The sequence below is a fragment of the Protomyctophum bolini genome, assembly GCF_963924005.1.
Source record: "Protomyctophum bolini genome assembly, chromosome: 16".
NCBI lineage: Eukaryota > Metazoa > Chordata > Actinopteri > Myctophiformes > Myctophidae > Protomyctophum > Protomyctophum bolini.
Genome location: NC_137877.1, coordinates 8,400,689 through 8,421,201, shown reverse-complemented (window position 1 = coordinate 8,421,201; position 20,513 = coordinate 8,400,689). Strand labels below are relative to the sequence as shown.

Below are 20,513 nucleotides of genomic sequence, written 5' to 3'. Positions count from 1 at the left end.
GCCACCCGTCACTCGGAGCCCATCAGGTGTGTAATGCATTAGACTTTGTTTCCTGTGATTGTGATAACACAAATAAAGTGTCATTGCGGGAGCGGGGCGGGAGGGGGGGGGGGGGGGGGGGGGGGGTCGCCTAGGGTACCAGAACCACCACTGTAAATAGACACAAATATTCCAGTCTGCTTCATGTTTTTTATTTTTTTATTTTTTTATCCCACGATTTTGTAACCCATTTTTCACCCCCGTGTCAATTATCTAATGTGATCCTGGGCTCTACACACCCTCCACCAACCTATAGTCCCCATTATATGGGGGACAAGGGGAGAGCAAAGGACTTGAACTCATGCATGCTTCTGTCTGCTTCATGTTGTAAGAAGGTGTTTAACCCATTTAGGCCTGACCTCAAAATGTTATGAAATTCTATGAGCTATGAGCTTGTAGATCTGCTATTTTTCAATAGCTAAATTATAACAATGTTTAAGACACCAAAAGGGGTTCCCGTCCCGAAAATGGGTCAAAGAGAGACCAAGAGAGTCATTATTTTGTCACTCATATAGTCATACATGTACAAGCAGTCAGTGAAATCCATGGGTGTGACATGGACACATGGTCTGCCAAGGCTGTGCAACATCAGCAATGTGATATGCACAAGATAATGAGAAGAATAGTACTAGTATAGTATTGGATAAAACAACGCAAAAATAACATAGAAGAAACCAAAACAGGGAATGTACTGTACAATGGGGGAATGTGCTGAATTAGGCGGGGTATAATGCATGCTACAGAATATACAGTACTGTATATGCATACAGTAACAGTATGTACACCATTATCTCCCCAGTGGTGCCATTTCTGTTCACACTGCAAGATCTTAACGCCGATTAACGGCTCGCCGACATTTTTTGACACTCGCTGACAAAGCCCCTCAGATCGGAGGCAAATCGGAGGGGTTTTGCTCCTCGAGGCTTTGCTCAGCTGTGTAGCCAAACAGTTATATAACATGATATATATATATATATATATATATATATATATATATATATATATTATAATATAATAAATCAAAATTCAAGGTGTTTTATAATATATATAATTATATATCATGACATATTATAATAGAATACACCAATATTAATTAAACCAAAAGTTCAAACATAACTCATAAATCAAATGCTTTCAAAATAAACAAACAGTTAACCAGTTGATCCAAGTTAAAGTTAATGACACCAAGCCTATATGACTCACCGAAGAGTATCCAAAGCTTGTCACAGTGAACCTGCTGCTCCTGCCATGCTGCTGTCAAACATTTCGGCCATCTTGCATAGGTGGAAGTGGGAGTGGGGAGTGTAGGACCTGATGTCACTTTTATACTGCCTTGATTGACAGTTGACGTGGGTTGCCATTCGCGGGTTGCCATGTTGGCTGGGTTACAAATGGGCGCACAGGATATAGGTGGACATGGGTGCTTGTTTGACTGTATGGAAGAAGTTATTGTTTTTTGAGTGGTGCAACCACTCCTACAACCAGCAATGTCCGTGTTCACCTATATGTATGTAATGTATTAATGAGCACGAGTATTGACTATGAGTACCAGTAGGGGCACTGTTTGCCAGAAACAGAGAGAGAGAGAGATAGTATTAGTGCTGCACTGTTGCCTGCTAATGAGAGAGAGAGAGAGAGAGAGAGAGAGAGGAGAGAGGGGGGAGAGAGGGGAGTTGCACCACTCAGTTCACACGGGTGTGATTTTTTTTAAACAGACTGACAGACAGATGGATAGATAAATAGACCCGTTATTGTCCCGCAAGTGTAAATTCAGATTCAGACATTTCGGTAGCAATATAATTGATATTGCAGCGTTAAATATAGTTAGTTACGCTATAAATGTACTGTATGGACCGTGGAAGTTGACTGTTGCCGTTTATACATTTATGTTCAATAAACTAATCAATCAATCAATGGACTTCCAACCATACAGTATAGCCTAAACTGCACCAACCATGTGAGATTGCACTATGAAACTGGATTCAGATGTTAACTTTAGGGTAATCCTTACCATTATAGATTTATTGGCTGTTGCATTCCAAAAATAGCAGATGCAGATCTACAAGCTCACAACATGTGGAGGACGCGACGCATTGTGAGCTTGTAGATTGGCTATGTTGGAGGTGCGTACTGCGTATACAGTAGTTAAGCCACACAGCCACAGGTGCTGGGCACCCCCCCTACGGCCCCGCCCCCCTACGCACCAGGATTAGTTTTAATCGCAATAAAGCATCCTCTTGTGAAATTGAACCGGACCAATATTCCTCAGTGTGTGTGTGTGTGTGTGTGTGTGTGTGTGTGTGTGTGTGTGTTGTGTCAGTGTGTGTGTGTCAGTGTGTGTTGTGTCAGTGTGTGTGTCAGTGTGTGTGTGTCAGTGTGTGTTGTGTCAGTGTGTGTGTCAGTGTGTGTGTGTGTGTCAGTGTGTGTTGTGTCAGTGTGTTTCAGTGTGTGTGTCAGTGTGTGTTGTGTCAGTGTGTGTGTCAGTGTGTGTGTGTCAGTGTGTGTTGTGTCAGTGTGTGTGTCAGTGTGTGTTGTGTCAGTGTGTGTGTCAGTGTGTGTGTGTCAGTGTGTGTTGTGTCAGTGTGTGTGTCAGTGTGTGTTGTGTCAGTGTGTGTGTCAGTGTGTGTGTCAGTGTGTGTGTCAGTGTGTGTTGTGTCAGTGTGTGTGTCAGTGTGTGTTGTGTCAGTGTGTGTGTCAGTGTGTGTGTCAGTGTGTGTGTGTCAGTGTGTGTTGTGTCAGTGTGTGTGTCAGTGTGTGTTGTGTCAGTGTGTGTGTCAGTGTGTGTGTCAGTGTGTGTGTCAGTGTGTGTGTCAGTGTGTGTGCGACGCGCGTCTGTCTGTCCAAACTCTGCCAAGAGGCGAAAGCAGCAAGCACTTAAAACGGGGAGGGACCTTTACTGGTAGAACTCAACAGATCTACAAGCGTGTCGCCAAGCGATGCGTTCTAGATCTGTTTGTAGATCTGTTCTTTTTGCATGCGCACAAATGGGAGATACCAACTTGCAAGTCGAGTCGCCAAGACTCGCCATACAGGGTAAACTTGAAAATAGATAGAGGGACAAACAAAAAATCTATACATTTTTAAAATACAAAATTCAACGATTTAAAGTTGTATAACCCCCACTAAAGCAAATAAAAAAAACATGCCCCCCGTAACGCTCAAAAGAATATATGCCCCCCCCTCGTTTTGCACCATGCCAACCTTTGACAAATAAAGACCAATCCCTAATCCAATAAATTGTAGATTATGGTAGATTAGAATTTGAAAGCCTGAATGCCAAACCTATGCCAATATTTGTTCTTTCAAGGCATGGGTTCCAGCCTGAATCACTGCGTTCCGTGATTCTGAATTGTCACTCGCTACTCAGTATGTTATAAGAGGCCGCTTGACTCGCATTTCATAACGCCAACGGTTACGTAGCCACGTTGTTGCCGATACGTCAGTGCCACTCTGTCCACGCTTCTCACTGTTGAAAATAATAGCGCCGTTCGAGACTTGAGAGTAAAAACCTACAGTAAAATAACGATTCAGTAGTCCACTGTCAAAAATCACACCCGTGTGAACTGAGTGGTGCAACTCCCCTCTTCCCCCCCTCTCTCTCTCTCTCTCTCTCTCATTAGCAGGCAACAGTGCAGCAATGGTTGCTATGCAGGTCAAGCTTTCTTCGCTGCTAACGTGCCTATTGGACAAGGATGGGTTGGGGAGGGACTTAGTGAAGGGCTAATTGATACAACAGTCAAACTGGTGTTTTTCCTCAACCCACACCACAGACCAATCAGAAGCCACGGTTCCATTTCAACCTTTCATATGTCCCGCCTACCTTGGAGATTGCAGGAGACTGTCCAGACTGAGTTTGCGAAGTGACATTTTCAGGTTCGCAAATCAGGCTTGGAACCCCAGGCTAGAATTCTGTCAAATTATAATTTTGTGGCAAAAGATATTATTCCACCAAGCTTTCCAAATTAAACAATTTCAGGATTAATGCATGCAGAGTCATGCTCACTATATGTGAGTTGAAATCTCTCTGTGACAACCAACCAAATGATGTGTGTGTGTGTGTGTGTGTGTGTGTGTGTGTGTGTGTGTGTGTGTGTGTGTGTGTGTGTGTGTTTCTTCTATTTTGTTCATTATCTTCCGCTCCCTCATCTTCTCATAGTCGTCTTCTTCGACTGACATTGGAGCCAGTAATTTGCCGATTGCTAATTATTTCTCTTTTTTTGTGTGTGCGCAAAAAACTTTGGCTGAACGTATTCAGCTGCTCGGCGTGCTGGTGGTGAGGAGGGGTCTGGCCCATCAGGGGCACCAGCAGGTAGTCATTTGCAAATAGTACCACCGGGAGGGAAATGACATGCCACTGCGAACAAAACATTTCATGGGGTGTTTGTCTCCATTCCGTTGCCTAAATTAAATGGCGCAGTGTCTCCTCACATGTAACTGTGTGTCACAGAGTATCGGTTATAACGCTTCCAGACGGAGCCGTCAGATCCTGGTCTGAATCTGTATGTCTGTGAACGGGCAAACCGGTCTGATATAGCATGATGTGACGTGACGTACCAGTGTGACTGTTTAAGACAGGCTTCGTGTCAGTTTTTATCATCAATAAATATGTTTTTGGGTTCCCAAGAGGGGTGAGGGGGGGAAATGAATTAGTCGTCTATTTAGAATAGATTTCATTTTCCAACAACATCATTAATCTGTCAAAACAAAAGTGTAACTTATACATGACATTCACCCCCCCCCCCCCCCCCCCCCCCGCATTGGAATCCAAACAATAAGCGTTTTAATTAGAAATCAGAAAAATTGGTAGGAAAGTCGTGTCTCAGCCACACTTACAGTAGGCAGCTGGAGGCAGTTACGAGAGGATCGAAATCCTCAATTACTTTATCTCTGTCCCCTGAATACCCTGACTAAATGTCAAGATCACAGAGTCCCCCTGGGCTTAAAGGGGATGATATCAAAAGGCTTTTTTTCTCTCCCTCCTCTGTTGCTTTATGTTCCACTAAATAACACGGGTCTTTCTCATCATTGTCCCTCTCCGTGTTCACTGTGGCCTTTAAGTTCTCCTTCCTCAGTAAGATACAGATAGTCTGTGACCTCACCCCATTCCCAGAGTTCAAAGCGGACTCTGTGAGTCTGTGAGCCTTCATTGTTCGGCGTGGTTTATAAGGATGGCCCAGTCTCTCTCTCTCTCTCTCTGTGTGTACTATTGAATTTCAAACACCTCGCAGACGCTTTGCTTTGCTCTTTTCTCAAGGAAGAAAATAATAAAATAAATAACAAGTCTCTCATGCCATTAAAAAAAAGAGAAACATGCGAGGTCAGATTTTTTTCTTTTTTCAATCCGTTTTCGACAATAGAGATCAGTCAGCATGCTAAAATGTTGTCTTACATTACCATTAATGTTGGTTAAATATTATGTATCGTACATGAAATGAGCATTCAAGGAGACCCTTTCAACAGCGCAATATCATTAAAGACGCATATGAAGCGGGATGGATAGCAAAATATGCAAATTAGAGCACTTTCAGCCAACCGACATCAAAGCAGTCACAATGTAACCCGCCACAAATAGAACAAAAGCATTAGCCGCAATAAGATTTGCCCCCGGGGGTAAGTTAGGGCACAAACGGTTGTTGTGTTGATTCTTGATGCTGATAAAGCTCTAGCTTTAGCATCAACCATCACCACCACTGCCTATGCACATACACCAGTGGAGTGGATTTAATCGCGCTAATTAGAATGCACTCAAGGCAAGAAAAAAGAAAAAAAAAAGCAACATCTACTGGAATAATCTGAGGGAAAAGATCTCTCTACTCCAATTTATTCTACCTCGTCTTCATTCTTTCCGGTGGGTTGAGCAAGAGAATCTTGCTCTCTTGGTTAAACGGGTGAGCGGCTGAGCGTCTGGTGGTTATGGTGGGTGCATGTGTCACTTTGGTCCTATTGCCATTTAGAGGACAAACAGCAGGATGCTGAGGGGCCACTGTGTGTGTGTGTGTGTGTGTGTGTGTGCTCTGTGCGTGCGTGCGTGCCATAATAATAGCAACAGGGACAGCAGCAGAGACAAGAGACACAGAAGAAGCCATGGTTGTCGTCCATACCTGTGGGTGGCATCATGCCAGGGGACATGAGACCAGGTACTGAGTGGGGCATGATGTGGGGGTTCTCTGACGATGTCACGCTCTGGGTTCTCTTAGGAGGCCGACCCGGTCTGGAACTGTGGAAGAGAGAGAGAGAGAGAGAGTATATAAGACATAACCCCAACAGAGAGGAGAGAGAGTGAAAACGAGAACAACAGGGAGGCAACGAGAGAGAAAGGAATATTGGGATGACTGGAGGGAGGTGGGGAATGGGGGGGTTAGGAGGGGGTGGGGGGTGGAGGGGGGGCTAACATTTGGACCACTCCAAAAATGCAATATCCATTCCAAAGAGTACTGTAAATAAATGTATTTTTCAAGGACAGTTGCTTTCTGCAGCTCAAACATAATAGACTTCCCATAACTAATTAGATTACACGGTGAATTCATTTCCTTTATTGAAGATCAACCACTTTTTTTTGTGATGCATAATTCATAACCCCCAGTACCTCGTTACCTGTTCCTCCAGCATTAATATCCCCACACCACTATTTCAATTGCCTTGTTTGCATATGCTAAAAAAAAGTCTGGCGAGCGGCCCTTCGGCCTGGAAATTACACGTTAACTTGTTATAATTATTGCAGTCAGGCCACTATTGATTTATGAGACTTTTAGAAAAGCCAAATATGTGTAGTTCTGGTAATGAATGATATTTTAAGGTTCTTCAGGAAATTAAAAGGCAATGGCTGCCTTAGGAAATGTTCTGCTTGCTTGATTTAATGCGCGCGCCTTAGCTGGAAGGGTGGTGTGACAGAGTGATTCAGACCTGTTGGACGGTTCTGATGGGGGAGTTTTATTACACCAAACGAGGGGCACAAGATCCAGCCGGTGATAAATGACCGTGCCACCTTCGCCGCGGAGGAGGAGGAGGAGGAGGAAAAAAGGGCCCTCAAAGCTGATACACTCCTGAAATTTCCACACATCTTACTCATTCACTTATTAATACAGCTTCGAGTTACAATCAATACCTCCTTCGCTGGCTTTAGTTACAACGAAACAGCCTATGGGGGGAAGACAGATGCAACGAGCAATACAGTATAATCAAGCCGGGGATGGGAATTCTACGGAGGTTGTGTTTCTTTATGAACTAGGCTGGGGCAGGAGTGTCTGTGTGCTGAGAATGAATTACAGTGACATGACACTGGTGACTTATTGGTTACAAGTAGGGCTGAGCGTCAAGACAAGAATGTTCCAGACATTTATCATTGTTTGCTTAAGTATAGATATATAGGGCTTAAAGTGGTTAAAACCAGGAAAATACATATTACGATATATATATACCCAGACAATATCTCATCATAACACGATATGGATATGTTTTCCCTAGTTGGATGCGTTGTTATTTTTAGATACAATTGTCCAATCTAAGCCTTACAGTATAGCACTCACTTACTCATAGGTCTTATTCCACCTCTAACATGCATGTATGTCGATACAGTTAGCCACCAGAATACAACGCCACTGTATGTAGATGTACTGTACTGTATATGGTGCTACCCTCTGTGTTGAGTACACTTGATTTGTATACAAGTGCTATAGTTCAATTATTTATCATTGAGTGCAATGTATATGCTACCGTTCCCTTTCAACAAGTGCAACAGTTCATACGTAGTTATTTATTTACCAATGCTGTCCATATCATATTATATTGCTTGCTGTATATAGTTTCTAGCTTCCGTCTCTATGTTCGTCTTTGTAATTTCTCTAATGCACCAACTTCACCAAGACAAAAACAAGCATTAACATGCAAAACATGCCGGGAAAGAAAGATAATACTGATTCTGATACTATTACCCACTTATTAAACGTATGTATTTATGAATATTCTAAAACAAATACACGTTTCTGTAATTTACTGCCAACTTACAAACAATTGAGTTCATCACTGTTAAAAAACATGTTACACAGTAGACTGAGTAGGCCATTAAAGCCACCAAAGGTGTAATTTATTAAATAAAAATGTTTGGGCAATTTATATACCGTATTGCTATTGTGTTTTCTTGCCTGTCGTGCGAAACTGATTAACCTCTCCTTAATCATTTCAACCAGACCTCGAACATTTGTATTCACCGATACCTCGAAGAACACGTTCTTATATAATGAACAAAATGTGTAATCTCAAAAGTAACTATTGAATAAATAACTAATTAAAAATGTAATTTATATACTACTACATTTGTTTCCTTTCTACATGCATGACCAGTGAAGCATTCTATCGACATAGCTATACCGTGTATAGTGGCTATGCTACTGTATATGTGGTTGTGTTGTCGTATATGCTGCACTGTTGCTGTAACCGAATTTATTCAGGCATGCTTTTGTGTGAGGTTTATTTACGTCAGTGGTGTTAAGCGTGAGAGAGAGAGAGAGAGAGAGAGAGAGAGACTAAAAGTAGTCATTCGTCCAACTGTGTTTCATTGGAGTGAAAACACACAAGTGATAGAGAGAGGTGGACTGAGAGCATGGAAAAGGGGAACTGAGAGGACAGAGAGAGAGAGAGAGAGAGCGAGGGAGGGAGGGAGGAAACGAGTGGCCGCTCAACCTAGGGATGTCTCGAAATGTAATTCCTATTTCTATAGAAGCACCTCTTTGATCTTATGAGAGGGAGAGATCGCAGACAGTTTTGCTGTCATCACTTTCGCTTGTACTCTGGCTGAATTATTTATGAAAGACCTCAATGGAGGAGAAGCGGGCCTGTGATGGGTAAAAAGCCTTTTTTTTACCAACAATACTATAAAAGCAGGGGAGGGGGAAAAAAAGAAAACTTGAATGGACAAAGGGAGGAAAAAAAAGTGTCATATCAACTTTAGATCACGTTAGAAGATCTTAACTTGGGTACAAAGATCCAGTTACGCACCGAGGTATAAGGATAGGCTGTTGCAAGGGAATAATATGACTCGCGTTAAAAGGGGAGAGCCTTTATAAGCCACATATACCTTAACCAGCCATGGAGCGCTTGGACATTGACTGAATTGAACAGGAGCTTTGGAAGAAGGAATCTTCAAGCAAATGTGGACTATACTTTTCAAGAAGAAATGTTATTATCTAATTCCCTTGCGGTGGGTGAATAGTACTGTCTGAAATGGTCCCAGTATAGCAGTGCATTATAGACAGGTTATACAAATGCTATGTCTCCGTACATTATTCAACACAATTTTAAAGTTTTCTGAATGATATAGGTTCTGGCAGGGTTTTTCCTTCACCGATATGTTTTGCTTCCATGGAGTCAATAGACACTGATGCAGATCTGTGGTGGCCTTGCAGCAGACCCTGCATCCAGGCTAATAAGCTAGTGGGTCCAGAGAGGAACTCAACCTGGCCTCAAACAAAAGAGCCGGGCTATTTATCAAGTGGCAGATGCTGATTCCCTAAATAGCCCTGGCACAGAAACGGCTTCAAACTAGGCCATTATTTTAGGGGGAAAAAAAAAGATGGAACTGGATTTATGATTGGGAATTTTTTTGGTTGGGAATTCTCTTTTCCCCTTTTTGACTCTTCTCGACTTGTCTTTGTGTCTTGTCTTGTCTTGTCTTGTCTTCCCTTCCCTTCCCTTCCCTTCCCTTCTTGTTTTTTCTCATCTTTTCTCTTTTCCTTCTTGGAATATTTTAGAAAAAACGAAAAAGAACCCTGCCAAAAAGTTTTATATTGGGCTCAGATTCGGACACAGATATTTAAATTTCTTGAGGTCAATCGTCAAACAATCATATTCCCCCGCCTATATTTATGTTTATACTAAAGATATCCAGGGGCCTCGTCGTGTCTCTGGCTTCAATTAAGGAAACAAAATAGGCCCCACCACCAGGGCCTGTGGGCCAGGGGCCACAAATATGTTACACATCTATTCTCTCTCTCTCTCTTTTTTTTTTGTTTTGCTGCCATGGTGAAAAGAAAATAGTGGTGAACTTTCCCTGAACCAGACTTCCTTTAGTGGCCCGGCTCTGTGTTGACCCAGCAGAGTTTGACTGGAACCTGATACTTATCCAACACACTACGCTGCACCAGGCAATCAGATTACACCGACCGGGCCCCAACAATACACTCCACCACGCAAGGTCCAATTTCAACGCGACAATGCAATAAAAGCAACAATAATTAAATTCACGTTCTCACCCAGTTTACAGGAAGCCAACACGAAGTGATAGGTATAATAAGAGGCATAATATCAGTACGAGTGGGTGGGGGGGGGGGGGGGGGGGCTGATCTCGCAGGAAAATAAATTCTGACATCTCGCCATCAGACCCATTTCTGTCGACGGAAGCGCAGCGGCTGAGATCTTATTACCCAGAATGCCGTTAACCCATTCTGGACTGAGGTCGATTAAAAAAAAGGCTTCTGAATCCTAACATTTTTCAGAAAAACCCATGTTTGTATGTCAGTAGTCCTCAACCTTTTTCATGTCAAGGACCCCCAGAATTATCTCTATTGGGCCACGGACCCCCCATCTCAAAATATGTAGTTTCAGGGACCCCCCCCCCCCCAGAAGCCAATATTTTAGTTCAAAATGTTCGCTCTGAAATATAAATTCAAAGATTTGTGCCACATTTTCACGACTTTTCGGTGGCGTGCTACAGTATATGAGCTATATTGTAGATCTGCTATTTTTCAATAGCTAAAGTAGAACAGAATGTGCTTGAAACACCCAAGAGGCGTTCCCGCCCAGAATGGGTTAATGCAGCCGATTATGATCTGTTATAAATCAATCGAAACCACAAATGCAATGTTTAGCTCCAAGTAAGCACCCTCCTCTCCCCCAACTGGATTCAGTTACAAACAACAATCATCCAGCCCCTCCCCGGCCCTTTGATATCTTTAGGAATTCAACCTGGTTAAGTCAACAGTGTGGCTCCAGTTTGCCAGGGGAAAGAGCATACTATTATTTCCTGTTGCCTGATGATTGAGCCATTAACCTTTTATCTCAGTCTTTTGTTTGATGTCTCTAAAAGGTAAAAAAAGGATGAAGATATTTATTCCATTTCCGCCCAGTCGGCCAAAACAAGCGAGTGAATCATTCCAGTCTGGGCGCTTGTGTAAACAAAAGGTCCTCCTCTCCAGGTCTCTGCCAATCAGGCCTTATAAAATATTAACCCAATGTCATTGCCCTTTTAAAATCTCTCACCTAGGATTCCCTAATTGTTCCTTTTCTTTATCTCTCCGGTGCAGAGAGTAAATAAATTAACAAAATAGCTTTTATCGCCCAGAGTAACCTTTTAACTGAAGGATTATCTGGGGTTTATTTTTCATTTCTCTCCCGAGCGATAGCAGAGCATGCCCCATTGATTGGTTTGCTGAGGAGGTGGTGACCAGCCATGAAAACAAGGTCCTATTGATAAAACAAAGCAGCTCCTTACCTTTTTAAACTGCCAGGTCAGGCAGAAATCCTGAGGCCCCCAGACTGTCCAGGGGCCACGAAAACGCTGAGTTTATATTTTCCCCCACCCCGATTCGGTTCAATCAAACAGTTTAACAATATGCATGCAACACTCTCCTGAGAGGTTATCTTGTGTTTGTTGAAAGACAGGGATAACACGGCTGCGGTATATTACGAGCAATTTACAATCGCTTGCAGATAAGATAATGGTGTGTTGGTTGGTGTGGTGGAGGTGAATGATGAAATGTTTAACTTTAATTATAAAAAAAAAATGAATTATTTTCGCCAACAACGAGCCTATATACTGCTTGTTTGTTTTTCTTTGTTTGAGAATAAAAGTGGAAAAGGAGGCCCGGGTGTGTTATTGAAAGTGATAATGGACATGCCAGTGTTTACAGTGAACGGTGAACAACACGCCACACGACCACTTTGACGGATGAAATTGAAAAATGAAAATGAAAAACAAAACAAAAAACATTTGTGGAAAAAAAATCCAAAAAAACGCTCCCCGTAAAAGTGATTGGAATAAATGTTGTGCCTTCAACGCGCAAACAGATCTATATTTCCTGCTGACCTTGGCAGTCTACTGGTTGTGGTGATGATGATAATCTCACAGAGAAGGCTCACAGTGTGATACATGGGAATGTATTCACTCATCCATCTTTTTCTCCCTGCATCCATCTATCCTCGCGCCCCCGCATCTTGTATCTCTATCTGTTATTTGCATTGAGCCTATTCTTGGTTTATCTCAATCAGCTTCCCCTTGCACCTGTCAAACGCCGCCTTGCACAGGTAGCCACATCAGCCCTTATCAGATCTTAGATAGCTGGGATTACTGTTGAGTTTGTGAGTGCCAGAGAGCACTAAACAGAAAACCGCGCGTGCGTGCGAGCAAACACACACACGCACACACACACGCACATACACACACACGCGCACACACACACACACACACACACACTTTTTATTTATTAGCAGTAGGAACAGCTGCATCCGGCTGGCAAAACAGTGAACTTTTGTTACGGAACAATATATCACAGATCAAATGGCGTTGAAATCAAAGGAGAGGGGAGAGAGCTAGCTGCATCAATCCCACTGAAACCCTGTTTAAAGTGCTGTCTGTGCTGTGATCCCCCGTGCGGACCTACAGTGTAACAAGGCTCTGAGATCACTATGGTGGCTGGGAAGGAGAGTGCCTTCCTGGTTGCCTTTGTTTGGGCTCGGTCCCTGATTAGGACCACGCTGGGCGGGGGCAATCAGATTGCCTGATATGGGAGGATGGCATCATGGAGGAAAATGTGAGCACGTCAAAGTCCTTCCTCCCTGCCTCGGTTCACCTCAGTCGATGGCGCTATATATATTATGTACGTATACAGTAGCTGCCGTGGAACGTACTGTACGCGCTCCCAGCTGTGGGGCTTCCAGCGGAGAGCAATGCCGTACGGTAGCTACAAAGGGCTTACTCGAGTAATCACGCTCCATTACGAGACTGTTTGAAGCCTCTCGACTGTGAAACAGAGTCTAAGGGAAAAAAAAAGAGAGAGATCTTAATATGTGATAAACTGCTGATTATTCCCATGCATCATTAATGTTAAAAGCTGATTTCGTAATTGTACATCCCATAACTACAGAGTTTTGAGATTGTTTAGTATCACGTCGACAGAGCCTCTGATAATGAGTAAGCAGACATCCTACATCGCGGGAATTGATGAGGAAAGCCTAATTGGTTGACTTTTCCATGCCTAATGGATGATTCTCTTAATTAAAAAGATACTGTACCAAATGTTGGAAATCAGATAGCGCTTAAAGTAAATGCAGTTAATCAAATGTATGAGAATGAACAGTTCCAGGAAAGACTAAATGAGATTTGCAGATACGATTTTTAGCTCCAATATTTATTAATTGCAAGTGCCGTTGGTTAGCAAAACAGAACAGGTCTTATCTTCAGAGCTGTGAGGAAATTTCATCTCTAACCACTCTGACTGATCTCTCTTTTTTCATGAACTGCGCTGCATATGAAACAAGTCTTCAAAACAAGGCTTTAAAAACTTACCCAGTCAGGGTGCCTTTGAGGATATTTAATTAAAATCTAATCCTGCATTCATTAAGGCTCACATAAATTAAGCTGTCATTCATAAGATTTATGGATTCTCATTTGCATATTGCATACAATTCATCAATTACTCAAGTATGAAAGGAGCGCATTTCCCTTGGAGCTGCCTGCTAGCCTGCCAACATTTGAAATGAGAGAAAGAGCAGGACTGTCAGCCATTCAGTGCAAACTTTCCCCCACAATGTCTGTGCACTGATTAATCTCATTTTCTAGGCATCCCTTACAAGATTGTACACAGTCCAGCTGCACTTTTCAATTATTTCTCCTGTCCTCTCAAGTAACTTTGAAAGCTAAAGGATGGGGGCTAAACGCAAAGACAGAGGCTAGTACTTACTTTAGCCCCCTTTATGTTGTAACATGTCTTTTTTTTTTTTCTTCGCCGGGGTAATAATAAATTAGAAGAGAAGAGGGTTTCAGTCAGAGAGATCCTAATGGAAGGGAAAAACTGAGTAATTTTATTGCTAAATCCCATCAGGCAAATATTCCGCATGCTATAATAGCATATTTCCTGTCACATTTAGAGATCCAGGCGGGCGTTTCTGACAGAGAGGAGGGGGGGGCAAACGGAATGGAAGAGACAAGTGCAGAAAGAAAACAAGAGAGAGAGAGGAGGTGGTGCTGGTGGTGGTAAGGGGGGGGTCTTACGGCTAAGCACATAAAAACTCCCTTTTTGGACGTAGGGCTATGTGGGAAAACGCAGTATGGAGTAAAGTGCTTAAAGCGAGCGGAGCGTGAACGCATCTAAGATAAAAAGGTCAGAGCAAAAACAAACAGACCACTCACGAGGACGAATAGAATTAATTGACTCATTAATATGCATGGCTAATAAAGCTCAAAATCCTAAAGCAAAAAAAAAAATCATTGTCAACCATTCCCTTTTAACCCCTTTTCGGCGGGAACCCCCTTTTGGTGTTTTTTTTTAAAAGCATTATGTTATGCTTTTAGCTGTTGAAAAATAGCAGATCTACAAAAATATCTTGAAAGATCGTGAAAATGTGGCACAAATCTTTGAATATATATTTCAGAGCGAACATTTTTAATTAAAATATTGGCTTCTGGGGAGGTCCCTGCAAACTACATATTTTGAGATGGGGGTCCGACGTGGGCCCAATAAGAGATAATTCTGGGTGGTCCTTGACATGAAAAAGGTTGAGCACCACTGACATAATAGAAACATGGGTTTTTTCAGAGAAAAACTGATTTAGAGGCCCTTTTTTTGTATCGACCACAGTCCAAAATGGGTTAATGACTCTTATTTTCAGCTTGAGGAGAGCCAGTCTTACAGGGCGTATCAATCTTAGGAAGGGGTGGGGAGTTCTTCCAACCAAACAGGGCTATAAGGGTAACCTCAGTGTTGTATGTTCATGTCCTCCACCGGTAGACAAAGGCTAGAGTTGTTCTAGCTGGAGGGATTAATTGAGAATTAATCCCAGCTTTCTGGCAGTGGAACAGACCGTCAGTTAGTAGTGAAAGTCATCCTGAAGGGTAGTTAATTGGTTCCCCATAGCAAAAAAAAAAGAAAAAGCTTTGGAGGAACAGGAATCAAGCCTGCATTTTTTCATTAATCCGCCCCATTGTTTTATGAAATTCGTCGTCGAGTGTGACTTCAGATGGAGTCAATAGTTAAAGGCTTTTAATTTGCTTTTAATTCTGCCAGCGGGGTGACAATTAACAAACCACCATAGAACAATATAGGAGTGGAAATTATGTGTTCGATAGACTCTAAAATTACTCTAAAATCAAAAACCAATAAGCAATTAATGTACTGCACATTGCACACATGATAACTATCTCACGGTCGTGGCATATCTCTCATACTATCTCTCTCTCTCTCTCTCTCTCTCTCTCTATCCCTGTATCTCTCTCCCCCTTCCAGCCATGCTCTCTCCCTCTCCTGTGTCCATTCAAGCCTTTTAAACTTTAATAATAGCAACCAGAACGTCGGATGTGATTAATTTCAGGTCTAAATGGACACAACAACAGACAGAAAAGGGTGATGTAATCATAACACAGGGAGACAGAGAGACTAAACAGCAGAGGGACACGAGAGAGAGAGGGAGAGAAAACAAGAGGGGGGGGGGGGGTGGACACAGTCATACAGTACAGAGAGACCTACAGTAGATGGAAAGACAAGCAGAGAAAGAAAGCACACGCACAGACATACACACACACACACACACACACACACACACACACACACACACACACACACACTCCGGAGTTCAAGCTAAACAGGAAGACCACGGTGATTAGCATTAATTGCACTGAGTATTGAAATCCTGAGTGAAACATTAAACAAAAATTATCTACTGTTTATTCACTTTTTTTTTTTTCCCTCCTCCATGATTCTCTCTCTCTCTCTTTTTTTTTCAATAATTAATGAAAAGTAAATACATGGAGGAGTCCAAAAATGATCTGGGGGAAACAGCAATGTTTACATAATTGGGAAAAAAATACTCTTTTTCCTCTCTCTCTCTCTCTCTCTCTCAGTCCCCTATATCTCTCTCTCTCTCTCTCTCTCTCCATCTCTCTCTGAGAACATGTATACTGTGTGTATACAGATTGAGAGAAAAGGGGTAGGAGGACTGCTGGTCTCGCCTCTCACCGTTTCCCCCGTCAGAAGAAGTAACAGTGTCTGTTCCCCAGAGGGTCGGCTTGCTGTGAGCGTGTAGTGTTTGCATATTTAGATACAGGCAGCCCTGTTTATGCAGCCCCACTCTCGGCTTGCTCAAGTTCACTCCGACGAGGGCCCTGATCAATTTGGCCAGCTGTGCTTTAAACGCTGTTTACAACAATAACATCACAGCTAACAGAGCACGCAACGTAGCAGCACGCAAGCATGCACACACACACACACACGGGCACACACACACACACACACACACACACACACACACACACACACACATGCGCACACACGAATGCACAGCCCCTTTCCCTGAGGAAGCGACAACAGGAGTGAGTGTGAGAGAGAGAGAGAGAGAGAGAGAGAGAGAGAGGCAGGGCTTCAGAAGGAGGTAAGGAACCCCCAGCCGGCGCATTCCCAGACGAGCATTTGTACTCGGTTTAAAGAGGTATCAAAGCACCCGACTCCTCGGCTACGACGCAGACGAATTGGATTCCGTCTGTGTACACGTCTCTGTGATCCTTTCCCATCATGAATCTCTCTCACTGTGCTCACGGGGCAATCGCAAGGCGAAGGAAAGGAAATAACAGGAACACAAGAGTGTTGTTGGTCCCCAACACCCAAACGGGGGCCAAATCGAAGGTGGCGTGCACCAGTTAACGCTCACGTCCACAATGACTGATTGGCGTCAAGCAGCCAATCAAGAGAGCCAGGCAGACACAGCTAATGCCGCCAAAAACAGAAGACAATTACCTCAGACAAGCTTTGGCGGGGGCTTCGCAAACAAGTAAATCTTTCCCCTGTTCGGAGTAAAGCCGCCCAGTTTATTCCTCAAAGCCCCGGGTTTTCTCTTAAAAGCTTTCATGAGGAGAGGAGCGTGAAAAACTCCCGTTTAAGCCTAGCTGGTGGAGAGCAAATAGGCCCACTCAGCAGATAGCAGTGAAACTCTGGTGTCCTCTCGGGCTGATGATATAATTCTTAATGTACGGCCTGACTAGACATAAATCTTCACCCAAGCGTCACCTCACCTGAGTCTGTCTCTCTCTCTCTCTCTCTCTCTCTCTCTCTCTCTCTCTCTCTCTCTCTCTCTCCGTCTCTCCCCCTCTCGCTCTCCCCTCTCTCTCTCCTCCATGATGAATTGTTTGCTACATCTCGGAGACTAAAACCCTTCAACCTCTTCAAACCCGGGTTTCTAATAACGCGGAGGTGCTGGGAAGGGGTGACAGCATGATGAATATCACAACAGACAGCTCCAATATGGGACAATTTCTACCAGATCGATATCTCACTGCAATATCAGAGAAAAGGAGCTGATATTAGTCTACACAGTGTATTACAGATGGGGGGTACATTTCTTCTCTCCTGCACTCCCAGTGAACCTGGGCTATATTTCATCCGTGTCGCCGATGGTTTACACACTCACAAATGCTCTGGAAACTAATCATAGCATGGTAGCCACGCCAGACGCATCTGCTTAAAATTATCCTTGTGTGTGTCAGTGTGCGTGCGCATGCGCGTGCGTGTGCGTGTGTGTGTGTCTGTGTGCGTGTGTAACACAGGGATGGTGAACCTGCAAATAAACTGCGAGGAGCATTAGAGGATGTTACAGGCCATTATTTCTGTGTGAGACCAAACGTTTTGTCACATTCTAATTGAGAGATCATGGGCCTCGTGTGGGAGGAGGCCCTGCTTTTAAGAGCCACCTCATAGGTCATCATGTGGGTCTCTCAGATTAAACATTTGAAAGAGGGGGAGAAGCTCTAGTCTAGTAAACACTTCAACGACTGTTGTCTTTAAAAATCCAGGAGGGCAATGAACATTTTCAGGAACTCGAATATTTCCCAAAAAATCTGGTGGACCATTCTAATAACTGGTTCAAAATCTTAATTTGTCAATATTGATCACCAGGTTATCGGACCATGCAAAGGAGAAGGTTATAACGACAGATTCTTGACATATTCGCTACTGTGAAAATGAACAGGTAAAGGTCAATGGATCTCGCTGGGACTTCTGTGCATTCATTACTTAGTTTCTGTTACATTTTGACAACGTATACGCGTGCATTTGTGCTGGGTTTAAATCTTTGTCGACAACCCCTGTATGGAGTGGCTGTAAATTCATTTGCAACAATTACAGCACAATAGAGACATCACCGACTGTACCAGGAATATTGATTGACAAATAATTTGACAAATTGTTTTTGTCAATCTCGCTGCTGCTAAATACTGCGGTCAAGTAATCTGCCACTAAATAAACCCAATCAGATGACTCACAATATTAGAGTCGTAATATTGGGGACAGAGAGAGAGAGAGAGATAACTAGATAAAGTGCCCCTCGGGGCACAGGTCTCCACCAGGGCAGGTCAGGTTGTGGCCTCCTGGTGGCGCTATAATAGCTGTGAAAAGGGTGCCATTTCTTCTTACACCTTGGATGGCAATTGGATGATTTGAGGCATTTTGTTCCAAAAATGTGTTTTGCAAAAACCCACCTGTTGGTGGCGCTATAACAGGCCAATGTGAAAAGGGTGGGATATATTCCTCAGCCTAGTAGTAAAGTATGTGAAAGATTTCACGAAAATTGCACGCTGCGTTCATGATTTGAGGCTTTTTGTTCAAAACGGGCCAATCCTGCCAAAACTCTGAAAGCCAATTAGGATGGAATTATGAAACATCGGACAGATCCTGACTTGAACACACGACTATGGAGATTGGAGATAGTGTGGACCGGCGATTTGCGGGATTATTGGACAGAATCTGGAGGAGTAATATAAAAAAATGTGTCTCCTGTTGGCGCTATAACAGGCCGTTCTGGAAATCTGGGGCAGGGGTTAATTGTTGCCATCCAGGGAGTGTGTGTGCAAAATATGGCATCGACCAGGTAACGGTGGCGGATATTAGCTGGTAATAGACGAACGGACACAAGGACACACTCACACACACACACACACGGACGGAGTGCAAAACATACTCTCTCCACCATGCCTTCGGCCTGGTGGAGACAATGGAAGAGAGACGGACGGACGCAAAAAGCAAAGCAGTATAGAATCCTCCGCCCGCTAACGCCTAATATCTTTCCCTCCCCAGGGGGCCCGGGGCCGAGGGCCCCTTTGCTGTCAGCTGCAATAGGACTGGCCTTTTGTGAGGAGCCCTGCAAGGTTCGTTAAGGGCTATTAATGGAACACAGTATCCCTTAGTGCCGGGAACTTGTCAGTATTTCATTAGAGACTGATAAACATATAATACATAAGTGTCAAACACAGTGTGGTGTGTGTGTGCAGTGCGATGTGACGTGACGGCAGGAGGGGCTGAGGATTTGGGGGGAACCGCCGCGCCACACCACAGTCATTCCCATGCTCTGGACTGACAATATTAACCCATTCTGAACGGGAACCCATTTTGGTGTTAGCACTATGTTATGCTTTAGCTATTGAAAAATAGCAGATCTACAAGCTCATAGCGCGCCACCGAGTGGCGCGCTACGAGCTTGTAGGTCTGCTATTTTTTGAAAAATCGAAGAACGACTGACATTTTTTGAATCTGATCTCAGGTCAGAATGGGGTTAATCAGACCAGTGTGTGTCCGCAGTGGAAACCTCGTATGAATCTGATCTCAGGTCAGAATGGGTTAATGGTTTGACAGGAGAGAGAGAGAGAGAGCGTGGGGAGGGGGCGGTGGGCGGTATTGGGGAAATATAGAGCATATACTGTACTGTACTGTACTGTACTGTACTGTACTGTACTGTACTGTACTGTACTGTACTGTACTGTACTGAGGGAAAACTCTAAACTGCTACTAAATTTTCAACCTGGGGATAAACAAAAGGTGTCTCTTCTCTTTTCTTCTTCAGTTCCAAGAAGATACAAGAAACTCATATTGTAGCTTTATTATCGTATGCACTCGCATAGCACTGTTCTGCTGAACAGTGATTCCTGCCACTTGGGCCACAACAAGGACCGCTTTCCCAGTCGGGATATAATATAACCCATTTTGACCTGAGATCAGATTCTAAAAATGTCTGTTTGAATTTGAAAATGACTATATGAAATGAATATATTCAGTCGCTCTTCGATTTTTCAAAAATAGCAGACCTACAAGCTCGTAGCGCGCCACTCGGTGGCGCGCTATGAGCTTGTAGATCTGCTATTTTTCAATAGCTAAAGCGTGACATAATGCTAACACCAAAAGGGGTTCTCGCCCAAAATGGGATAAGACAGCTTCACTTCTCAGCAA

The 20,513-nt window shown here is 43.4% G+C and overlaps 1 protein-coding gene across 1 annotated transcript in view; it reads right to left on the bottom strand.

Moving 5' to 3' along the window:
* Nucleotides 1-20,513, bottom strand: part of dachd (dachshund d) — a gene marked incomplete at its 3' end in the record, with an annotated part of 160,160 nt that overhangs the window by 64,572 nt on the left and 75,075 nt on the right. Inside the window, exon 2 of the mRNA XM_080785251.1 lies at nt 6,141-6,256. Coding sequence (XP_080641377.1) covers nt 6,141-6,256 — 116 coding nt within the window. The remainder of the gene's footprint in view (nt 1-6,140; nt 6,257-20,513) is intronic.